This window comes from Elgaria multicarinata, chromosome 21 (genome assembly GCF_023053635.1).
Source record: "Elgaria multicarinata webbii isolate HBS135686 ecotype San Diego chromosome 21, rElgMul1.1.pri, whole genome shotgun sequence".
NCBI classification, from domain to species: Eukaryota; Metazoa; Chordata; class Lepidosauria; order Squamata; family Anguidae; genus Elgaria; species Elgaria multicarinata.
This window is the reverse complement of record NC_086191.1, coordinates 3,467,479-3,490,136: the sequence shown is the minus strand read 5'-3', so window position 1 is coordinate 3,490,136 and position 22,658 is coordinate 3,467,479. Positions and strand designations below refer to the sequence as shown.

The following is a 22,658-nucleotide window of genomic DNA, read 5'->3' as shown; positions in this document are numbered from 1 at the left end:
TTTCACCGGTTTCCCCATATATACAAATGACACCTGCGGAAATCTCCTTTTCAATACAACTGTTAAAGATACAGGAGCCCTGTCCTCCGTTTCATAGGGTCACCCTATGTTAGTACTGAAATTCATATGCTGGAGCATGTTTATCAAGTCAGCTCCGAGATTGCCAAAAATGTGCATGGTTTTGAGTCCTCCAGATCTCTTCATCAGGCAAGTTGTCACAAAAAGCAGTTCGGGAGGAGACAGAACGTTGCAGGCTAGAAGATGTTGTTGTTTTCCTCCTGTCTGCTTAATTTTACATCCTGCCTGATAAAGAGATCTCCAAAAATTGGACATTTTTTGCGCTCTTGGAGTTGGCCCAATAAAAGCCTTACACTAACATGGATTTTGGAATTTTATATAAGACAGGACTAATAACAGACTATTTAAAAAATAAATCAATAATAATAATTTGAGCTACCTGTTTCAACTTCTACTCTCGTCAGTACCAGTGCTGTTAAATATATCCATTTATAAGTAAATAAATACATTTATTCTGTTTTTATGTGTGTCTGTCATATATGTTTCAAGAGTTGCACATTACATCCTGACTCAGGCAGGTAGAGGACAGCTAAAACAGGGAACGGACTACAACTCCCGTCATGCCCTGCGGCGAAGAGGCGGGCTTAGCTGGAGAGCGAATCAGGCCACGACAGAGCCTCCAACTCCCGTGATGCTCCTCTCTGACGAGAGCTACAGAAGACTACAAATCCCGTCATGCCCAGTCCCAGGCTAGTCAAGACGCCGAAGCTCCTTCGTGTGGGTCCCCCCACCACAACTCGCCTCTGGCGTGGGGCTGGCCGGGCTCGGAGCGCGGCAAGTGCTGCAGCGACCGCCGCTGTGAGGGCTCCATCCGTCCAACCGCTGACTGGACCCTGTGCGCATGCGCGCTACCCCTCCCTCTCCTTGCCGCGCTTCTAAAAAGCCTTCCACCCCATCTCCCTTCCAAACGCAGGCGCACTCGGCTTCACCACGCCCGCCCGCCGCAGCCGCGCATGCGCAATGCTCCCCCCCTCCCGCTGTCCGTAGAGCCGCACGCGGGAGGAGAAAGCGTAGCCCGTTGTCCTGTCAACCCATCTTGCTGGCAAAGGAGTGGGCGGGGTCAGCGTGACAGGGCCCGCTTGCCCATTGGCCGGGGCGGCGGGGGCGGCGGCGCTGATTGGCGGAGCGGCTGCGACGGGCGGGTTAGGCTGTCCGGGGCGCGGTGAAACGGCGCTTTCCTCCCCCCGCCCCTTCCTTTCTCCTCCTCCTCCTCCAGAAGGTTCGGCGCCGGCTTCCCCCTCGCCTCGCCGCCAAGATGATGGGCCAGCGCCCCGTCCTCGTGCTCAGTGAGTCTGAGGGAACGGGGTGCGGGGCCCTCCCTCCCTCCCCCAGCGACCCCCTCCCCATATCTTCCTCAGCCCCTCACCCCCCCATGAGGCGCCCTATTGCGACCCCTCCCCTCCCAAGCGACCAACAGTACTCAATTTACCTCACGACCCCTTCGCTCATTTCCAGCCCCCAAATAGTCGGGGGACCCCCCCTCAAGTTTTTCTCCTCAACATACCCTCTTTCATTTATTTCCAACCCCCCCATATACCCAGAAAGTATATCTGCTGCTAAACATCCCCCCAAAGCCCTTGCCCACCCCCCAAAAGACCCCCCTAAATCCTTTCAGCGCTTCCTTTCTTAACCCCCCCCTCAAATGTGAGGGATTCCCGCTGTTTCTCCATTGAATCTCCCCCCCTCCCCTCTATCATACGTATCATCTCCTTATCAAATGGTCCCCAAAGTGTCTTATGAGGGTCTCTCCTGCTTCTCCTCATTCACAACCTTCCATCATTACCTGATTCGTGTCTTTTTCTTTCTCCTCCCCAGCCCCCCAACTTTCCAAATACATCTTATATATTTACTACATTTTTATACTGCCCAGTTCGCAATCAAAACAGTAAATTTCTACAGATCAGGGCCTTGCTATTTACTGTTTTACTCTGTACAGCACCATGTACATTGATGGTGCTATATAAATAAATAATAATAATAATAATAATCAAAAGTGCACCTTGGGGATCTTCCTCCTCTTCTAAGTAATTCCCCCCCCCTTGCTTCATTCGTGCCCCCTCCCCAGGCAACCCCAGAGGGGTCTGCATATTAGGCTGAGTTTTCTTCCGCCCCCAAAGTGTCAAGGGTGTCTTGATCCAATCTATCCCATTCTACTTGCTTGGACTTGCATTTGGGGGGTGGGGGGCTTAGTATTGCACACACACACACACACACACACCATGCCAGATTTAGCAACAAGACAAGTATTTATTTATTTATTTTACTTTATTTACTTATTGATTGCGTTTTTATTCCGCCCAATAGCCGAAGCTCCCTGGGCGGTTCACAAAAACTAAAACCATTCAAAGTTATAAAACAAACAGTATAAAAAGCATCATATAAAATACGCGTTAAAAAGTGGTTAAAAAGATACCGCACGTGATTAAAACAACTTTAAAACATCATGGAATCATAGAATAGCAGAGTTGGAAGGGGCCTACAAGGCCATCCAGTCCAACCCCCTGCTCAATGCAGGAATCCACCCTAAAGCATCCCCGACAGATGGCTGTCCAGCTGCCTCTTGAAGGCCTCTAGGGTGGGAGAGCCCACAACCTTCCTAGGTCACTGGTTCCATTGTCGTACTGCTCTACCAGCCAGGAAGTTTTTCCTGATGTCCAGCCGGAATCTGGCTTCCTTTAACTTGAGCCCGTTATTCCGTGTCCTGCACTCTGGGAGGATCGAGAAGAGATCCTGGCCCTCCTCTGTGTGACAACCTTAAAACACATCCTTAAAACACAAGTAAGCCATGGCTTAGGGGTTATGAGGGGGCTCTAAATATGTTGGAGATAACTAAGATTGGGGCCCTGTCATTACCCTTCCTCTTATAATGTAACACACCTTTTCCTCTTTATTTTCATGGTACGGGGGCCTCTGAATCTTGATATGGCTTAGGGCCTCAGCATGTCTTCATCCAGCCCTGCCCCAATATTGAATGGCCTCCATAATTGCATACTACATTCTACTCCCCACAGCTTTGTTGTTCAGCCTGAGCCCCCCTTTTTCTTGCCCTTAGGGTCTTCCCTCTCATGTCCACTATAACTGTCAAGTGCGCCTCCATTTTTACGTGTCATCTGTCTTGCTGGTCCTCCTGCCGCCCCCGAATCACCCCTTGTGTGATTAGTAAATTCTATTAGGAAGGGAGGGTGGCTTCATTTCCTCTCCCATAAGTTTCCTCTTTGCACCTTGTCTGTTTTGAGATCTGCCCCACTACTTTCCCCCTCCTATCCTTCTCCAAATATTTTCTTCCCATGTTAAATCGCTTCTCATGACCCCTTCCCACCTATACTTTTAATTATTCTACTTCCCGTTTCCCCTGGATCTGTTCTCCCATGCTTTATTCATACTCTTTAAACTTTTAAAACATCCATAGTGGCATCCAGAACTAGGAAGGGTGCTGTTTTGAGCCCTGCCTCTGAAATATGCTGCATTGCTTTGCCTCTCATGTGTGCTGCTAAACTGAGGTTCAGTCCTCCCCTGGTCCTTTTTTGGGTTGCTATTCTCAGTAGGTGGCTTTTGCTGATTGTCAGGGTCTGTCTCTTGTGTTCTCCGCAATCTCCTCTTGGCTTTGCCTTTTATTCCATTCACAAAATGCGAAACAGTGAGATTTGACATGTGTATGAATTTATGTGGGTGGCTACAGTGAGTAGAGGAAATCACCTAATATGGGGGTAGATGCCTACTACAGAACACACCACATGTATGCAGCAGGTTCTGGCTTGTGGAGATATTTTTAAGAGAGATCTGAAATAGGGCTGCATTTGTTTAAGGGTGTATGTATGTGTTGAGGGAGGGGTCCCCCAAGTAAAGGTTCTGTTGCAGGCATAGATATCACAATAAAAATAAGCTCCCACACCATTGGCCGTTAGTGGGAGTTAGGTTTCCAAGATGCATCAGCCACCACGAGTGGCCCTTTCTTTCCGTAATAGGTGGGGTGATTCTGCATATGTCCCTATCTTTGGGAGTGGGGTAGGGATGGGGTTTGTAGCTGCTGTGGTCTGTAACTGGCTCCTTAAAGATCTCCTTGGGATTACCTTTATCTGTATGAAGAAGATTAATGTCTATTTTGAGAAAACACTTTGCAGTTACTGGGGTCTGCGTGGTTTTGTTGAGGAGGTGCTACATATATCATGGATTTGCGACAGAAAAGATGTTCTTTTTGCCATTTAAGCATTACAGAGACCTGTTGGGAAAGCATAATATCCCATGTAGCCCTTTAAAGGAAAAGGGCATTTCAAGAGTCATACTAGTGCAGTAACGTTGGTAAAATCTCAAGCGACTGCCTTTTCATTTAGTGTTGCTTGGTCGTGATTCCTCTTCTACGTAATGGTTACTGGAGGAGAAGTGACTTCATACATTAGCTGCCAAACTTTGGAATATTCTGTTTCTTTTCCTTATGGGCACTGTCTTTATTTTTTAAGAGGCTAATCCTGTATGCGTTTACCTGGGAATAAGCCCCATCAACCATAGTCTGGCTAACCTCTGAGGAAGTGTGCATAAGATGTTGTGTACAAAAGTCACAAATTATTGCAGTGCTATCAATGCATGTGGCACTTTACATTATATACAAACAAGAAGTAGAACCCTGCCCCAAGCAGGATACAATAAAGTCTTGACTGGGGTGGGGGGTGTACAGAAAGGAAGGAGGAATGAAGATGAGCAAGTGCAGTTACACATATTTGGACCATTGCATTTGTGAGCAGAAACAGGGAAGAGTTAAGCAAGAGCTGTAAAGAAAAACACGATGGATTTTTGCGAATGATTTAGATTTGATTCTTCTAACTATTGTTTTTCCTGTTTATGTTTACTCTAGGTCAGAACACAAAGCGTGAGTCTGGAAGAAAAGTCCAGACTGGAAACATTAATGCTGCTAAGGTATGGTTTGCTGGAGAAAAAAAGGAGAGAAGTGGATCATTGCCACTAGTTTGGAAGACCCCTCAGAATATGAGACATGGGTAGAGAAGGATGCTTGTGCAGCCATAAAGCGCATGTCTGTTGAGAGAATTTGGCTTTAAATCTCCATTGGAGTCACTGTGGTATAGTGCAGGGGTGGGCAGGTGCCAGGCTTGTCGGATCCAGTCAGAGCCAGGTGGTAAAGATGCACAGTTTGAATTAAAGAACAGGGCGCCTCTAATCTTGAACTGAGCTCACAGTCCTTCCACACAAGAATCCAGTCCTTGTTACCCCCAGCTTTCTCGGCAGCCTAATTTCGGTGGTAAAAGTCATTTGTTGTCCTTGCTATTGTAAAACAACTGGGGGTTGGGAACTTTTGCTTATCAACTTGCCCAGAGATCTGCCAGTTGACCCCAAATTACTGTCTGCTCACCCTGGTGTCGTGGACTTCAACCAGAAAAACCTGATTTCGAGTTCCTATTCAGCCATGAAGTTCAATGGGCATTTTTTTGACCAGTCTCTTTACTTCTCTCAATTTAATCTACCCTTTAAATGTTCTTATAATGAAGTGGGGAAAAGGATTACTTCATATATGCTGCCCCAAGCTCATTGGAGAGAATTGACACATACCGATATAGATGCAATGATTATGGTCAAGTGCTTTTCGTTGGTCTCCTTGCAATAAAGGTATATCCTGCTCAGCTACAGCCTCTTATCCAATAGAGAAGTGTGTTAGATCACTTGGTTACTTAGGTGAATTAAAAGCCTAACTTCTGAATTTACACTGCAGGGTTTATTCAAGCTGCTTAGGGACTTTAAGGCACAAAATACGGTATTCACGAAACCTTGAGGACTTAGAACCCAGGGTTTAATGACTGAAAGCACAAAGTCCATCTGTAGGGCTCTTCCTTTTGGAGAGCAGAAACAAAATCACGACTCCCTACTCTGCCTTCCTAGCCTTTCCTTCCCTCCTCTGCAGGCAAGGCAGAGGACCAATAAATACATCACAGGATAGAATCGTTTTACCAGGATGCATCACTACTGTTGTTATTAATAAACATGTATAAAGCTGCTAACATTTCTAAGCACCTTAGATATTAAAAGACAAAGCAGTCCCTTGCCTGAAGGCTCGCAGTCGAATATAAATTACACAAATTGAAAGGGGAGGGAGGAAAAACTGCACCTTCTCTGGTTGAAGGGTGGGAGATTTATTTATTTATTTAAAATATTTGTATCCCGCCCTATATCACTAGGTTCTTCCTGGGAGGCAGAGGGTGCAACGTCTCAGTAGCCCTTGCTTCCCAGTTTGGGGGCAAAGAGCAGAGTATGTCCCCCTTCAGCTTTATAGTCCCAGGGCAGGATGTCAAAACGTTGCAGTGCTTTTATGTGGACAGAGCTCCTGGGACAACATTTTAGGCATTATGCTCTGTGTGCCCCTTGCCTGTGTTGACTTATTATTCTAAGCCTGTGGGCCGGGGCTGTCTTAAGAAATATTTTTGTAAGCTGCCTCGAGAGCCTTTTTGGATAAAGGGCGGGATAAAAAAAATTGCTTAAATAAATACTGTACTGCTTCTGACGTAAAGTGTGGAGAGGATAGTAAAATTGGCTCTTTCTTCAGAAGGGTATCGTAACTATTCCTTAGTTCATTTATAAGTGTATAAATACAAAATAGAGAATTAATCCTGAGTAAACCCCAGAAAGAGAAGTAGCATTGAATACTGATTGCTGCTGTATGAAAACCAGCCTGTCTCGTTCCCTTCCTGTCCATGGCCAACAGTTCCCCTGCCCTTAAGCAGTTCACGCTTTTTTCCCCAAGTCAGATTCACCTTTTCCCTCCCTTCACAGGAAGTGCTGTGCTTGCCAGTATTCTCTTGGTGACAGCTTCTTGCTGAGCTGTTGGAATGTTAATGAATAGTCAGTGATATCCAGCAGCATAGCCAATAAGTAGCGAGGCTCTCAATTTGACAGACAGTAGCCAGTTTTATCCTGCATCGTCACGTTTCTGAAGCTCAAAGCATAATTGCCATGGAGGTTTCTTATCTCCTTTCTTACCTTCTCTTTTAAAAATCACGCCACCTTCTTTTTCATTTCAGACCATCGCTGATATTATTAGAACATGCTTAGGACCAAGAGCCATGATGAAGGTGAGAGAAACCATGTTGCTTCATCACCCTGTTAACTCACAGTAAATTGAGACTCTGAATGCGCTTGTGCTGCTGTTGCAAAGCTAACAGAAATATTCCTCAATCCAAAACGCAGATGCTGCTGGACCCCATGGGGGGGATCGTCATGACCAACGATGGCAACGCTATTCTTCGAGAAGTAAGTCGCCTTGGTGCTGACGCCAGTGGCTTGGCTAAAAGGCAGGTGTGATTGGGAAAATGCATCCATAGTGAGCCTTCCCATGTATTCCTTCAGGGACCTGGATGACTGTGTTATTGGAAGGGCCAAAATCCATCTCGATGAGGAGGTCCCGGAAGTAAACTTTCCTTGACTGGCTAAGATGGCTGTAATTTCTGAGCTTATAGACGTTCACATGATTTGGAGCTACCAGCCCTTCTTACCACCTCTCCCTCTGGCTAGGTTTCTCTCTGCTCTGCATTACATAAGAACATAAGAAGAGCCCTGATGCTGGATCAGACCAAGGGTCCATCTAGTCCAGCACTCGGTTCACACAGTGGCCAACCAGGGATGAACAAGCAGGACATGGTGCAACAGCACCCTCCCACCCATGTTCCCCAGCAACTGGTGCACACAGCTTTATTGCCTCGAATACTGGAGATAGCACACAACCATCAGGGCTAGTAGCCATGGATAGCCTTCGCCTCCAGGAATTTATCCAACCCCCATTTAAAGCCATCCAGATTGGTGGCCATCACCACATCTTGTGGCAGTGAGTTCCATAATTTAACTATGCGCTGTGTGAAGAAGTCCTTCCTTTTATTTGTCCTGAATCTCCCACCAATCAGTTTCATGGGATATGACCCCTGGTTCTAGTATTTTGAGAGAGGGAGAAAAATGTCTCCCTATCCACATTCTGCACACCAGGAATCATTTTGTACACCTCTTTCGTGTCTCCCCCCAGCCTCTGAGCCTGATCCCAGTCCATGTGTTGCCGTCTTCCTCCTCATTCCCTAGCCATTCCGTTACTTCCTCCTTCGCTCAGTGTTGGGATTCCCTCTGCTTTGAGTGTTGCTGCTTCCTGTTGCATCACGTCCTGCTTTGTGGGTTCCTGGTCGACAGCTGGTTGGCCACTGCGAGAACAGAGTGCTGGACTAGATGGACATGATAGAGGTTGTGGGCTCTCCCACACTAGAGGCCTTCAAGAGGCAGCTGGACAGCCATCTGTCAGGGATGCTTTAGGGTGGATTCCTGCATTGAGCAGGGGGTTGGACTTGATGGCCTTGTAGGCCCCTTCCAACTCTGCTATTCTATGATTCTATGGCCCTCGGTCTGATCCAGCAGGGCTCTTCTGATGTTCTTACGTTCTCTTCCTCTCCCCCCGGACAGCACCACTTGCTCTTCCTGCTTTGTGTAAGGCAGCCTTCTGCAACCTGCTGCCTTCTAGATGTGTTGGACTACAACTCCCATCCCATTGGCTGTGCTGGGGTGATGTGTTGAAATAAAACTCCCACCTGGACTTCAGTATTGAACTTTAATTGTCATTCCCAGGTTGTAGAAAGGCAGGATGCAAATACAAGGCATGTGTTTCCATTTACCACATGAATATCTAGAGACTATTGCGGGTAATCCAGATATTTAAAATTAGAAGTTTCCTGCAGGGTGGGTTTGATTTAAATCAATTTGATTTAAATCACTACTCAGAAAGACTCAATTTAATCATGTGACTTCCCCCCCCCCCCAAAAAAGTGCACTCTATTCATTGAATTTTTTGAAATTTAGCAAAGGAACAATGGGATTGTGATCTCTGCAGACACAAATTCACAGTTTTGTGAACTTGTAAGACCAAGTATCTGTGATAATATCTTCTAGATAGAAAAATTTCCCAATAATCTTACAGAAACCTCTGGGAAGAGCATGACATTGTGAATGGATTAATGGAATTCGTTTACCAAAAAATTTAAATGTTGCATGAATATACAGCCTCATGCTACATAATTAAAAATTAATCCTTATTTCATGATTGATAACCTTTGGACTATAACGTATCTTAAATAGAAAACTATCTTTAGATAGATTTTTCCTCAAAAAGCATTTTATTAAACTAATACGATTTAAATCAAAAAAATTGATTAAAAAAACCCCTTTTATCCACCCTGGTTTCCTGCCAAGATAGAGCTTGTGCTACTTTGTGTCTTGATAAATACCCTTTCATTGTGTTGGCTAGATATGTTCAATGTTTAGCTATTGTTTTGATTTGTGGCGTGTATATACCTCTGAGTATAGTAAAATCTTTCACCAGTTCACAATATTAAAGTACAATGTTAAAAACATTAATACCCAGCATCAAAAACACTTCCAACTACAGTAAAATGAAGTAGCATACTTTCTTTAAAGCCCAGGGAAAGCATGGGTGAACAGATGTGTTTTCAGAAGGGAGTATAAAAGAAGTCACGTTTTCTGCTTTCTGAAGTACAAATGTTGATTGCTTAATTAGAACAAGTTGTTTCATTTATGCAGCATGGGAGAGATGCCATTTGGTCTCCCAATCAGACCCTGGTCAGGGTCAGATGGGTCTTAGCATGGTCCTTAATCTCCTTCCACCATTGTGTGGGCCCAATTCAAGACCTCCTTGTGTTTCAGGAAGTTTCAGTCAGGTCCCCAGGAATCAGGTGTGTTCCAGAATGCAAGGTGTGTGCATCTTTCCTTACAGATTCAGGTCCAGCATCCGGCTGCCAAGTCCATGATTGAAATCAGCCGCACTCAAGACGAAGAGGTGGGCGATGGGACCACGTCTGTGATTATTCTTGGTAAGAACTATGTGTGTGTACACACACACACACGAGATTATCAATGAAAAGCATGTGGTGTGTTAGATGCCCAGAAGTGCTTCACGCGTTTGTATTACCATAATGAGAAGAGGCGAAGAAAAGAGGTCCACTTAGCTGAAGCCTTTTCAGTGCCGTTGTGGACCTGGAAGTCCCTGGAAATATTTGTGGTGTCCCACGCCGGCAGCAAAGTCAAGAGTCCTTGTAGCTTTAAAGAAATCGCTTGAAAGGCAGCTGCACAGCACAGCGTTGATTTCAATGTGGGCTTGTGCAGGAGCACCTCTGAGTAGCTTATATGCTGTCGTGCATGTTTGGTAGGGTACCATCTTGATTTCCCACCTCAGACATGGGCAGTGCCTTGGGCCAGCTCTGTATAAAAAAACCACATTAAGAGGCACTTCCGCATCAGTGAAACCAGTTCATTTTTAAAAGGGGTTGGTTGTCCCCAATGTGATCCAGTCCCTAGTGGAGGCACAACCGAGTTTTCAATGTGGAGGAACAAGAACTAAGGCCGACAACGCTTCTCTATTGGGCTGCTGGGGCATGCTGCCGTCAAACGGAGCTCTGTCTCCTGCTGGGTTCACAGAATTGCTGGTATTTCTCGTTTTTGCCTCCCGTTTCAGACCAGCTGGCAAGGCGTCATCGTGGAGGTGCCAGGGGATAGAGCAGGGGCACAGAGCTACTTTGGGGTGCAGGAGGATGACAGTGGGTGCACCCCTGTAACATCATTCACCTTCTGGTTTCAAGCAGAGACTATGCTTCACTGCACGGGCTTTCTCAGTGGGAGGGAGAGTGACACATATTAACTTCCGTCTCACATTGGAGAGAACCGTGGGTGCCTCCAGGCTGGGGAAGGGGTTAGAGGCCAAGCCCACCCCATTATTGAATCCCAGGAGGCTCTGCAGGCTGGTGGGGCTGGACCTGTATCTCAGGGGTGCAGGCTAAAGGGCCCAAAGGGTCCTTCTCCTAACTTATTCACCTTTCTTCCATTGAACAATTCGGAACCATTGATATTGCTGGGAGCAGACTTCTTCATTGGGATGTAGCTGGTCTCACTGTTGCCCTGGTGCCTTGAATAACATCCGCGGCAGCATTGCCCGCTAACTGCCCTTTGCGTGCTTTTCAGCTGGAGAGATGCTGTCCGTTGCTGAGCATTTCCTTGAGCAGCAAATGCATCCGACGGTGATCATCGGTGCATACAGGAAGGCTCTGGATGACATGATTGGCGCTCTGAAAAGGATCAGGTGAGGAGGGCAGCTAGAAGGGAATGCGCCGCGTGTTCAGATTGGGTGATGTTTTCTCTCTCTGGGCAACTGAGGGAGGCGGCACTAAGGGACGAGGGAGCCTGTGTTGAGCACAGAGCTGAGTGCAAGCGAAGCCAAGAGTAGCAGTGACCGACGCCGTATCTAAGCACATGCCTACTTGATGTGCATCTCTGTGGGGAAGCTCGGGGGTCAAATTCGATCCTCCTGGGACCCCAATCTGGCCTTTTGGGGTTCCCTAAATGGCCACGCCCCCTTTCCCCAACCACCCATAGGTTGAAGGGTTCCTGGCTTTTGCAAAGCCCCTATTTTAAATGGTTGGAAACGCTTCCGAGGCTTGGTTGCTGGCCGTAAGAGCTTTAAGCTGCAATAAGTAGAATCCGGCCCTCAGGCCAAAAGAGGTTCCCTGCTCCTTATCTAGGTGCAAATCCTGTTTGATCCCAGTCTCCATTTCTTTTGTGGGAGGGCCCTTATATCGGTGGTAGATGGCACTCTTCTCTTGTGGAAGGCTTCAGGGTTGATGCTTGCAATCTCCAGTTAAAGGATGGGGAAGTAGCCTCCTTCAGTAATAATAACACGACCGCTCTCTGCGGGGCTCATTCTTGTGAACCGCCCAGAGAGCTTTGGCTATTGGATAGTATAGAAAGGTAATAAATAAATAACGTCCCACAAATCCAAATCATTTTGAGACCTGAAGCTCTCTGAAGACGCTATAGACTTCTAGCAATGACTGATAGATGTGCGTTTGAAATGACAGTTCCCAGAGCTCCCTGGGGAAGACTTCACGGCAGCTAAAATGTGCTTTGATTTGTTCAGTAGATGCGCCCAAAGCCAACTTCTCCTCGGAGCTGTTCGGAGTTCCGCTCCGTTGTCATGCCTTCTTGCTCACACGCTTTGTGCTCGGTTTCCGCAGTGCTCCAGTCGACGTTAACAACCGCGAAGCCATGCTTAAAATAATCAATAGCGCCATTGGCACCAAGGCTATAAACCGTTGGTCCAATCTGGCCTGCGGCATTGCCCTCGATGCGGTCAAGACGGTGGAGTTTGAGGAAAATGGCCGGAAAGAAATTGACATCAAGAAATATGCCAAAGTAGAAAAGGTACAAAGACAAAAATGTGTTTCTGTGTTTACAGCCGTATTTTGAAGACCTGGGGAAAAAGAAAGTTGAAATTCCTTAGAAATAGTTGACGTCTTCTTTTTGCTAATGGAACAAGAAATACAGGGAAGGGATATAGACTGATACAGATATGGAAGGACCTTGCTTTCAGAATAAGATATAACCAAAAGCAAGCAATTTGCAAGCAATACAAACAAAAGGCGTGTTAACAGTAAGCACAGTCAGTAGTGGGGGGTTGCCCGTTTGAATGCTCTCGCAGAACACCTTTTCTATTAGGGGTGTGCACGGACCCCCCACGCCGCTTCACTTTAAGATCCGCCATTTTCGGATCGGCCCGCTCCGCCCTGCCCCCACTCCGCCTGTGCCCACTCCGCTCCGCTCGGAGCTCCGGATCCGGATCGGAGGTCCAGTCCGTTCCCCCCCCCATAGGGGGGGTTACCGGGCCCTGCTGCCATCGCCGCCCATGCGGCGACGGCGGCAGAGCCCGGTAAGGAGGAGGGGGGCCTTACCTGCCTCCGTCCGCGGTCCGTCGCCGTCTTCAATTGAGCCCGCGGTTCCACCAGGAAGTCTGGGCCGCAAGTGCGGCCCAGACTTCCTGCTGGAACCACGGGCTCAATTGGAGACGCTGACGGACCGCGGACGGAGACAGGTAAGGGAGAGGAGGGCGGGGGGCGTTACCGGGCCCTGCTGCTGTCGCCGCATGGGCGACAGCGACGGCGGCAGGGCCCGGTAAACCCCACTTAGCTTTCCGGCGGAGCTCCGGATCAAGGCGAAGGATCCGCCTTCACCTCGATCCTCTTCACCACGCTCCGCCGGCCCCCCAATCCTCTTCGCCTCCGCCTTAAGGGCAGGCGAAGCCCCACGCTCCACTCCTGCTTCTCCGGTCCGATTAGAAGTGGAGCACATCCCTATTTTCTATCGTTTGTCTCTTGGTAGTGGCCAGCTGAAATCCAGGGTTGTTTTTTCTTCTATTACAGGTTGGTCCAATGGCCGTTCCATTAAGCAGTTTGGCCAAAGCCCCGTGCGTTACTTAAATGAATAAATTTATTACGGTATAACAACCAGCACACCAATCCGACACCACACAATTTAACACATTACATCACGTTACAGATGCAGGACGTGCACATGCACGCAGCAATAAGAACACACGTGTGCGGCAATTTTAAAAGTCGCTAAGTTATTAACGGCTCGCCTCTTTACGGCGTGAGATGGCTACTGCACAAAATCTAGCCACTTTCACTGTAGCGTGGGCATTCAAGCCTGACAACAGGAAGTCTAAGCAAAATTTGTCCGTTCTGCACGGGGAATTTTTTTTATGAGTGGTGTTATTAAGGAAGTTCTGAGGTCATTATACAGGCGGCAGTAAAGTAAAGCATGGACTATTGTCTCAACATCCCCCGTCTCGCATGGGCAAAGCCGTTTGCTGTAAGGGTTTTTTAAAAAAAAAAAAAAAAATCTGCCCTCTGGCAGTGCTGAAGGTAATACATTGAACCACGTGCAGGTTCAATTTCCTGCGTCTCTGTTTAAAAGAGTTGCAGACAATGGGAGTGGGAAAGGATCTCTGCCTGAAACTTTGGAACCAGATGGACCAGCTGTCTTTACTTAGTATGAGAAAATGGCCATAGCTTCAGTAATAGCAGCCGCAATAGAAACTTGAGCAGAGGTCAGCTTTCCGTTTCCTTAATTGTAGAAATTGCTCTAGAAGCAGGGACAGATCTTGAAAGGGAATCTCCCCCTCCCCCTTCTTATCTGCTAAGACAAGTGGCATTAGCCAGTCACTCTCTCTCCCCCCCCCCACTTGACTGTAGAGAATTCTGAGATGGGGGTGGGGGTGGTATTGGCTGTTTCTCCTTGGCTTCCTCTCCCACTCAGTCCTCGTCCAGTTGCTTCTCTGATATGACTGTCCTGGGCTTACATGCATTTGTGCATGCACAATAGGAGCTTTTAAAGGCTTGATAGCTGACCTGGTTTAATAATAATACCGTATTTCTTCGATTCTAAGACGCCATTGATTGTAAGACGCACACTAATTTCAGTACCGCCAACAGAAAAAAAGCTTTGATTCTAAGAAATAATAAATGCACCCGCGATTCTAAGACGCAACCCATTTTTAGAGATGTTTATATAGGGAAAAAAGTGCGTCTTAGAATTGAAGAAATACGGTAATAATAATAATAATATATTTATTTCTTATCCGCCTCTCCTTTTGGATTGAGGCGGGGAACAACATTAGAACAGGAATCAATACATCTTAAAAATTCTTGATTTTACATTGATCTGGATAGGCCTGCCGGAAAAGGCTAGTCTTTAAAGCTGCCTTAAAATCACACACAGATTAATTTCATGAATCTCCTCCGGCAGGCCATTCCACAATCTGGGGGCAACAGAAGAAAAGGTCCTCTGAGAAACTGATGTTTAGACTGCGGTGTAAAGACCCGAGCTTAAATAGGCTATGGAGGTCTGGAAGAAAATGAGATCTTCCCCACTGTGTTGTCTTGCTACAAAAACTGAATGGCTCCCGGCCGCATTCCTTTCCCCCACAGATTCCTGGTGGCTTTATTGAGGACTCGTGTGTCCTGCGTGGCGTCATGATCAATAAAGATATTACTCACCCTCGGATGCGTCGCACCATCAAGAACCCCCGCATCATCCTGCTGGACTGCTCGCTGGAGTACAAGAAAGGCGAGAGTCAGGTACGCTGCCTTGCGAGGTTCCTCCGCTTCTTCCGTGCTGAGGGGTGGAGTCATTTGGGCCCAAGTGCTTTCCACGCATTGGTGTGGGATTCTGCAGAGCCTTGCATGGCCAGAGACTGTCTCCTACAGCTTGAGGGTGTCTTCCTTCACTGGAGGCTTTGGTACGATAACATCCATGTGTCAGGTATGCTTTAGGGTGGATTCCTGCATTGAGCAGGGGGTTGGACTCGATGGCCATATAGGCCCCTTCCAGCTCTAGTATTCTAGGATTCTATGTGACCAAGTTTGTCTTGGCCGTTTTGGGAGTTATAGAAGGGTATTTATTTATTTTTTATCTCCACCCGTTTTTGGCACCTGTGTGTGTGGGAGGGGTGGGTGGGTGTGTCCCAGGGGCTGAAAATGGTCCCTGTACCTCTCAAATTTGCCCACTGCTGCCCTACATGACTGGACCATTTTGCACCCCATATATTATAGAGAATTAACTAAGGAGCAGCTCACTTCAGATGACAACTTCTCTGCAAGCCGATGCTTCTATTCTGGTATTAGGGCGCTGTGCCAGAGTCAGCGCAGTGTGTATTCTGCATCCAGGCCACCCAAAATATGGCCAAGGGAAATGGCATTCTGTGGCACAATTTCTCTTTGCGCCTTTTTTTGCGGTTCTGTGTAACCTTTTCATTGAAGGGACAAAGAAACTGAAGCCCTTTCCTTTGAACGTTGGGCGTCTGGTTCAGCCACCCTTCTGGCTTCTGCGTTTGAGCAGGCATTCCGCTTCCTCTCCCCCCCCCCCCATACAAGCACGCACATTGTCTGCAGCCGCATGGGCTAGCGAGTTGCCTTTTAATCTGAGTTTCTCACCAAGCTGAGTTCAGCATCCACGACTATATCTTGCCATTTTTCTACGCTTTCGCTGTGCTGCCTCGTTGTGGGTGGGGAAGCAAATGCCAAAGCAAAGGTTGTGGTAGACGAGTGACAGAATTACAGGCGTTGGATATCGTGACATGGGGGGGGGGAAATGGGCAACATTCCCAATTCCTAGAGGATACCTGTGTAAGCCAACCTTTGTGCCGTAACCAAACATGTTTATGGCCTGTGAACTCACCCCAAAGCATTCGCATCCTTTTGTGCAGACTGAGATTGAAATAACTCGTGAGGAGGATTTTGCTCGCATTCTTCAGATGGAGGAGGAGGTCATTCAGCAGATGTGTGAGCACTTGATCAGAGTCAAGCCAGATCTCATCATCACAGAGAAGGGAATCTCAGGTAATCGTGTTAGCAGAACCACCTCCATTTTTAACAGGAAACTGTCTCTATTGCACACCAAGCAAAATGTCATAATGCCCTGTATGAGAATGTCTCCTTGTGTGCGTCCTTGCATCCTTGATTACTAATATAAACAAGAGTCCTGGCTCCAGCTGTCTGTGTCGAAGTTAACTCTCTGTAACTTACTGTCAGGCCAAAGGTATTGTTTACAGGACTGTTTAGCATAATTAGCTATGCCCCAGTGTTATGTTCTGATTGGTTAATGCTGCTACTGGGCCCTGCCCCTTGAAAGCTTTAATACTGTACCATATTCCCTATGTCTTTTGTCTGATTGCTCCCTTTGAAGAGACCAGGCCTTGATTACTAATCAATAAAGCGCTTTTGAACCCTCTGTCGCTGGAATGGTGGAGTCGTGCTTAAGGGCTGTTTGGATCTTGTCCTTGGGTGAAAAGAACATTGATCTAACAATCGGCCCATGTGGTGTTGTGTGGGTAACCTTTTTCTTTTACCTCCCTATGTGTATATTGTACTTAATAGCCTTTTTTTTTTGGCTCTAGACCTGGCCCAACATTTCCTGATGAGAGCAAACATCACTGCTATCCGCCGGGTGAGAAAAACTGACAACAACCGGATTGCAAGGTACACGCACCTGATTTTTTGCAAGACAAGCTGGGAAATACCCTAGTTGATTTGGAGGATCATATATTTGACATTCCCTGGGTACCTTCTCTCCTGCACGCCATCATAGGCACTTTTTGTTGCTGGAGGTATTTAAGCAGAGACTGGACAGCTCTTATCCAGGGATGCCTTAAACTGGATTCTTGCACTGAGCAGGGTGCTGGATCCAATGGCCGAAAGGGCCCCTTCCAACTCGTAGGATTCTACATGTATTTGGAGTAGCAGCTAGCTTAACCAGGGTGGAGCGCAGTAGTGAGGGCCCAGATTTTCTCTCCTTCCTTGTTACCCCTTCCTGTCAGAGGGTGATGTTCCACCTATGTCAGGAGGCATGTGTGTGGAGTTTAGGAAACGTTGTCAAGCCCATGTCTTCTCGGGAAATTTGTGCTTGAAGCCAGCTTTGAAAAAGAATTGACTTGTTAAAAGATTTAAAAGTTCCTCAAAATCAGCAGACGGGAACCGTGGACAACTTGTGGAAGAAACTTTTCTAGCTGTCCTACTTGTAATGCTCCAAACCTGTCTGAAGCTAGACAGAGCTGGTAGTGGGGAACATTCGCTAGGCCATGCAGGAAACTGCCATTAGATACCGCTGACTGTCTTGAAGGAGGGAGGAGTCCATCCTGTGGATGGCAGATAGGACACAACTTCCCTGTGGGTCTGAGCCCCAACGTTTCCCTCTTTAGAACTAGGCACTAGCAGGGAAACGTCCTGTTGGCAAAGACGGTCCACCAAAGAACTGCACACGTAGCATCGTAATTCCGCCAGGCTCGGGTACAAAGAAGGATTTTTTTTCCTCTCCCTTTCCTGGCAGGGCGTGCGGGGCTCGTATTGTCAGCCGCCCAGACGAGCTGCGCGAAGAGGATGTTGGGACTGGCGCAGGGCTTTTTGAAGTGAAGAAAATTGGGGACGAATATTTCACCTTCATTGCTGACTGCAAGGAGCCCAAGGCCTGCACCATCATGCTGCGGGGCGCCAGCAAAGAGATTCTAGCGGTAAGCGGCCCCCAGTCCAACACGGAGAGACAAGCTCGTAAGGCCTGGAACAGAGGAAAGGAAAGGAAAGGAACCTCTCGTGCAAAACACTTGAGTCATTTCTGACTCCTAGAGAGATGCCTGCTTTCACTGACGTTTTCTTGGCAGACTTTGTAGCGGGGTTGTTTGCCATTGCCTTCCCCAGTCGTGGCTGCCTTTCCCCCAGCTAGCCGGGTACTCATTTTACCAGCCTCAGAAGGATGGAAGGCTGAGTCGACTTGAGCCGGCTGCCTGAGAACCAGCTTCCGCTGGGATCGAACTCAGGCCGTGGGGAGAGTTTCGGCTGCAGTAACTGCGGCTTACCACTCTGCGCCACACGAGGCTCTGGAACAGGAGAGATGGGCTTTAACTTTTGTTCATTTTATTTTGGGGAAATGGGAGAGATGTGGTTTGGCAGCTCGATACCATGTTTAATTCCCCCCCCCCCAAGTTTAAGGCATATTTATTTATTTAAACTATTTCTAGGTTATTACCCTGTCCTTAAGGGTAAAACCCCTCCTAAGGTGCCTTACATTATAAAATCCAGTACAATAAAATCCATACAACAATAAAACAGCAAAGAATAATAAAATAAGCAAACTAGCTGATAAAACTAGCTGATAAAATAATAAAATAAGCAAACTAGCTGATAAAAGCTTGCAGCCCAAACAGAACTAAAACCTAAAACGCAATTGGAGCTAAAAACACACACCCCAGGACCTCTGTTGCTGATCTTGAAGTGCGGGTAGGATGATACGGGTAAAGGTGACCCCAAATCTTTGCCAGCCTGTCTTTAACCACAGTGTGAGAACAGACCCTCTTGAGCTTCTAGTCCGATAGCCAAGAGGCTCCTCCAGCCCTTAAAGCAGTACTTCCTAAACTCCTGTTGGCTCTAAGGAGACTTCGGGTGTGTTTCCCCCCCCCCCCCCGCCCAAGAATTAAGATTAGATGCCCATGTAATTCTTATACCGGAAAGGGCTTACCTTTAGTGTGAGAATTACCAGCTCTCAGACTTGTGTGTGTTCTGGGCATTGCCAAGACCGAAGCAGTCTCTCGTGCGTGGACACTTTCCTACGGACAGCTTCCTGTGAGCTTCGATAGTCCTGTTGTATCGTTGCTCTGCACCAGTAGTGATTGGAACATTCAGTGGCTCCTGAGGCAGAGGTAGCTCGGAATTATTATTATTATTATTATTATTATTATTATTATTATTATTATTATTATTGCACCAATGATGTACTTGGTGCTGTACAGAATATACAACTAAAACCGCAATACCCTGTCTAGAGGCTTACAGTCTAAAATCACATTAAAACATATGAAGGGGGGAAGGGGTTACACAAAACAGAAATAAGGGAATAATCATAGCAATGAGAACAGTAAATCAGGATAAAATACCAAAAGCTATGAAAAACAGATGAGTTTTCAAACGCGTTTTAAAATCTAAGACGGAACTCGTAGTTCGTAGATGCTCTGGAAGAGCATTCCAAGCAAACGGGGCAGCCAAAGAGAGCGGGCGAAGCCAGGCAAGAGAGATAAAAACTCTTGGGAGGGAGAGCAACATAGCATTTGAAGAGCTGAGGATACGAGGGGGTTGGTAGAGTGAAATGAGAGAAGAGAGATAAGAAGGCGCAAGACCATGACACGATTTAAAAGTCAGCGAAAGAAGCTTAAGGTAAGGAAGAATTGCCTTTGCTCAGCGGATTTTGTTTGGAAGGAGGCTGGTCCAGAGCAGTGACTTCCCCTGTGGCTGGTTCTCAGAAGCTGTTCATCATGTCAGTCATTCCCTTGTACCCATCAACCTCTGCAGCTTCCCTCTGAATTGCTTTCCAGTTTGCTAAGTTTTTTGTCTTGTGGTGTGTGAACCTTTGCTCTTTCTCTCTCTGGCTCAGATCAGGCAACAAGTCTCTCCACAGTGGAGTTCTAAAAGCACTGTTGAGAAATGTGTTGTCTGGCAGGAAAACTCCGCCCCAAGGTGGAGCTATTTTGGAAAACACTCCATGCAGAATATCCACGCTGTGCAGAGGAGAGTTCCTGCACAGCTGTTGTGTGGCGGGCTCCAAGGAGTTCTCCGTTGCGTTGCATTGACTTTTCCCACTGGCTACAGAGTTCCCCGGCAAGAGCGGTGAAAGGAGCGAGTGCCGCTCTAGGAGAACTGCTGGGATCGGGTTGCGGGTTTTTTGCGGCAATGGCTGATGGGATACCATTCGGAGGACCAGGGGAGGAAAGAGGGCGGAGGAACTGTCAATCAAATGTTGCGATGGATTTTACTCATCTCTCCGGGAGCCCACAGTCACACAACAACAGTGGAGTTAGAACATGTTGTGTGGGGAGCGTCCCTTAAAAACTCAACCGTTGAGTGGAGTTTTCACACTGAGTTGACTAAGGCGTTGTCTGAACTGAGCCTCTCTTTTCCTTCCTCCCTCCCTCCAGGAGGTGGAGCGCAACCTCCACGATGCCATGCAGGTCTGCCGCAACGTCTTGATTGACCCTCAGCTGGTGCCAGGAGGCGGAGCTTCTGAGATGGCCGTTGCTCACGCCTTAACGGAACGGTCCAAGGTCATGACCGGGGTGGAGCAGTGGCCCTACCGGGCCGTTGCCCAAGCTCTAGAAGTCATTCCCAGGACACTCGTTCAGAACTGCGGGGCCAGCACCATCCGTGCGCTGACTTCGCTGCGGGTAAGGGCTGTGTTTGCCGCTGCTGCTAGTCTAACATATCATACTCCTGGTAGCCCCTGTACTAAGTCTTAGCCTTTTTCCTGCACTCTGACGATTGGAAGATTGTCGTAAGCAAGCATTGTGCTCGATGCTGTACATGGAACAGAAATTCTGCAGTCCCTGCTCAGGCAGGGAGAGGAGAAGAGGCGAGAGAGCCTTGTCCCTGGAAGTCTTCCCGACGTTGTAAACATTGAATTGAATCTCAAATCTTAGCAAGAAAGCGAGGAGTGAGCAGCAAACAAGTGCGTGGGGCCCTTCAAGAACTGTCCCATTTGATTGATTGATTTACAATATTTATCTACTGCTCCCCATTCAAGAATTTCGGAGTGGTGAGCAAATAAAACAAAACAATAAAAACACATTTTTAAAAGAAACAAAGTGCAAATAAAACTGCAGCCGGTCATTCAGGGAAAGCTTCCAGGAACAACGACATTTTCAGGAGGCGCCAGAAGGAATATAGGGTTGGGGCCTGCCTGACCTCCAGGGGCAGGGAATTCCACAGGAAGGGGGCCACCACGCTGAAGGCTCTTCTCTTGGTGGATACCAATCAGGCCAAAGGCCCATGTGGAACCACCAGGAACAGTGACCAGGAAGGTTGATAGGGGAGAAGGCACTCTCTCAGATGTCCTGGACCCAGTTTGGTTGCTCTGTAGCATCTGGAATTGTCTATTTTTCAGAGGCAGGGTATTGGGAAGGTGGGAAGCCGCTGGATTACTGGGTTGGGTCAGCAGTGGAAAACGGACTCTTTGGTGTTGTGACACTTCTTACAATGGTTGTTTGCAGGCGAAACACACCCAGGAAGGCAGCCAGACCTGGGGGGTCAATGGGGAGACTGGAGCCTTGGTCGACATGAAGGAGCTGGGAATATGGGAGCCTTTGTCTGTCAAATTGCAGACCTACAAAACCGCCGTAGAGGTAAGGAAGAAACCACCAGCAGGATTCTGTGGGAGCCCAACTTTGGGTGAAAGGGAAGGGAAGGAAGGGTTGTTAACTGGGAGTGACATTCTCCTAAAGTCCTGGGAGAAACGCGTCCTTCTGCAGTTTGCTACTGTAAACCATAATTCGTACGAGGGTGTTGAAGGTATCCGTAGTGGCTGCTCCATAACTTCAGATCTCCCTTCTCCAAGGCTTTCTTTTGGGCTGAGGGTTTTTTGTGAGGTTGAAGAGATGGAACAACTTGCCAGTCTGACTTTCTTGGTTGCATTGTACTTTAGTTGAGCTCCCGCCCACATCTTTCCTCCCCTGCCCCAATGGAGGATGCTACTGTTTTATAGCGGTGAAACAGAAAAATCCACTTACAGCGAAAATGCAATTATAGACTGGCATTGGCTAATCACGGAGGAAAGTTTAGCACCCTGCATGTTGGAATTGGCCAGTTGGATAGAATTTTAGCTTGCGAATCTCAGGAGTTTGGGCTGGGAATTGCGCCTGTCGTGATTATTCTTGCGTTGCCGAGTAAACCCTTTTCCTTCACGCCAGACCGCCGTCCTCCTGCTGCGTATCGACGACATTGTTTCAGGCCATAAGAAGAAAGGAGATGAGCAAAGCAAGCAGCCTGGTGCCCCAGATGCAGCCCAAGAGTAACGTTCTGGGTTTGCGAAAACCGTGCCCCTTGGATTGCTGGAGATGGGAACCATCGGAACGAAACTCCGACTGCTGCTTTTCTTCTCTGCCCTGGGTTCCGGTGTGGCCAGAGTCGAAATACTGATTTATTTGAAGTCGGCAGAGGAGAGGTTGAAGAAAGGGCCGACAGTGCGTCAGCTCCCCGTTCTGTTAAGGAGACACCGACGCTTTATTTAAGTGTATACTGTAGCTTCTTCGTGGCTTTATTAATAAAAAACGTCACTTCACATTCATAGATTTTTCTGGGGGTCGCTTTTTCCTCTCTCGTACCTCTCTGGAAAGCTGCTCCTTGGTATGGTCTCAAATCCAGTCACTGTATGTGTTGGACATTGCATGTCAG

The 22,658-nt window shown here is 47.5% G+C and overlaps 1 protein-coding gene across 1 annotated transcript; it reads left to right on the top strand.

Annotated features, from left to right (window-relative positions):
• The first annotated feature begins 1,249 nt into the window (after positions 1 to 1,249).
• CCT3 (chaperonin containing TCP1 subunit 3) lies at positions 1,250 to 22,551 on the top strand. Its single transcript, XM_063145782.1, has 14 exons — positions 1,250 to 1,364; positions 4,928 to 4,989; positions 7,101 to 7,151; positions 7,267 to 7,329; positions 9,842 to 9,938; positions 11,083 to 11,200; positions 12,132 to 12,318; positions 14,883 to 15,032; positions 16,160 to 16,292; positions 16,850 to 16,931; positions 17,779 to 17,959; positions 20,411 to 20,656; positions 21,479 to 21,610; positions 22,175 to 22,551. Exons 1-14 carry the CDS (start codon positions 1,334 to 1,336, stop codon positions 22,277 to 22,279), a joined length of 1,638 nt encoding a protein of 545 aa, XP_063001852.1. The 5' UTR covers positions 1,250 to 1,333; the 3' UTR covers positions 22,280 to 22,551.
• Positions 22,552 to 22,658: the final 107 nt, after the last annotated feature.

Bases quoted from the DNA above. Each gene is read 5' to 3' on its own strand.
- CCT3 (XM_063145782.1), top strand. From the start codon at position 1,334: ATGATGGGCCAGCGCCCCGTCCTCGTGCTCA. The intron at 4,990-7,100 runs GTATGGTTTGCT...TTTTCATTTCAG, and splicing joins GAAACATTAATGCTGCTAAG to ACCATCGCTGATATTATTAG. The intron at 20,657-21,478 runs GTAAGGGCTGTG...GGTTGTTTGCAG, and splicing joins GTGCGCTGACTTCGCTGCGG to GCGAAACACACCCAGGAAGG.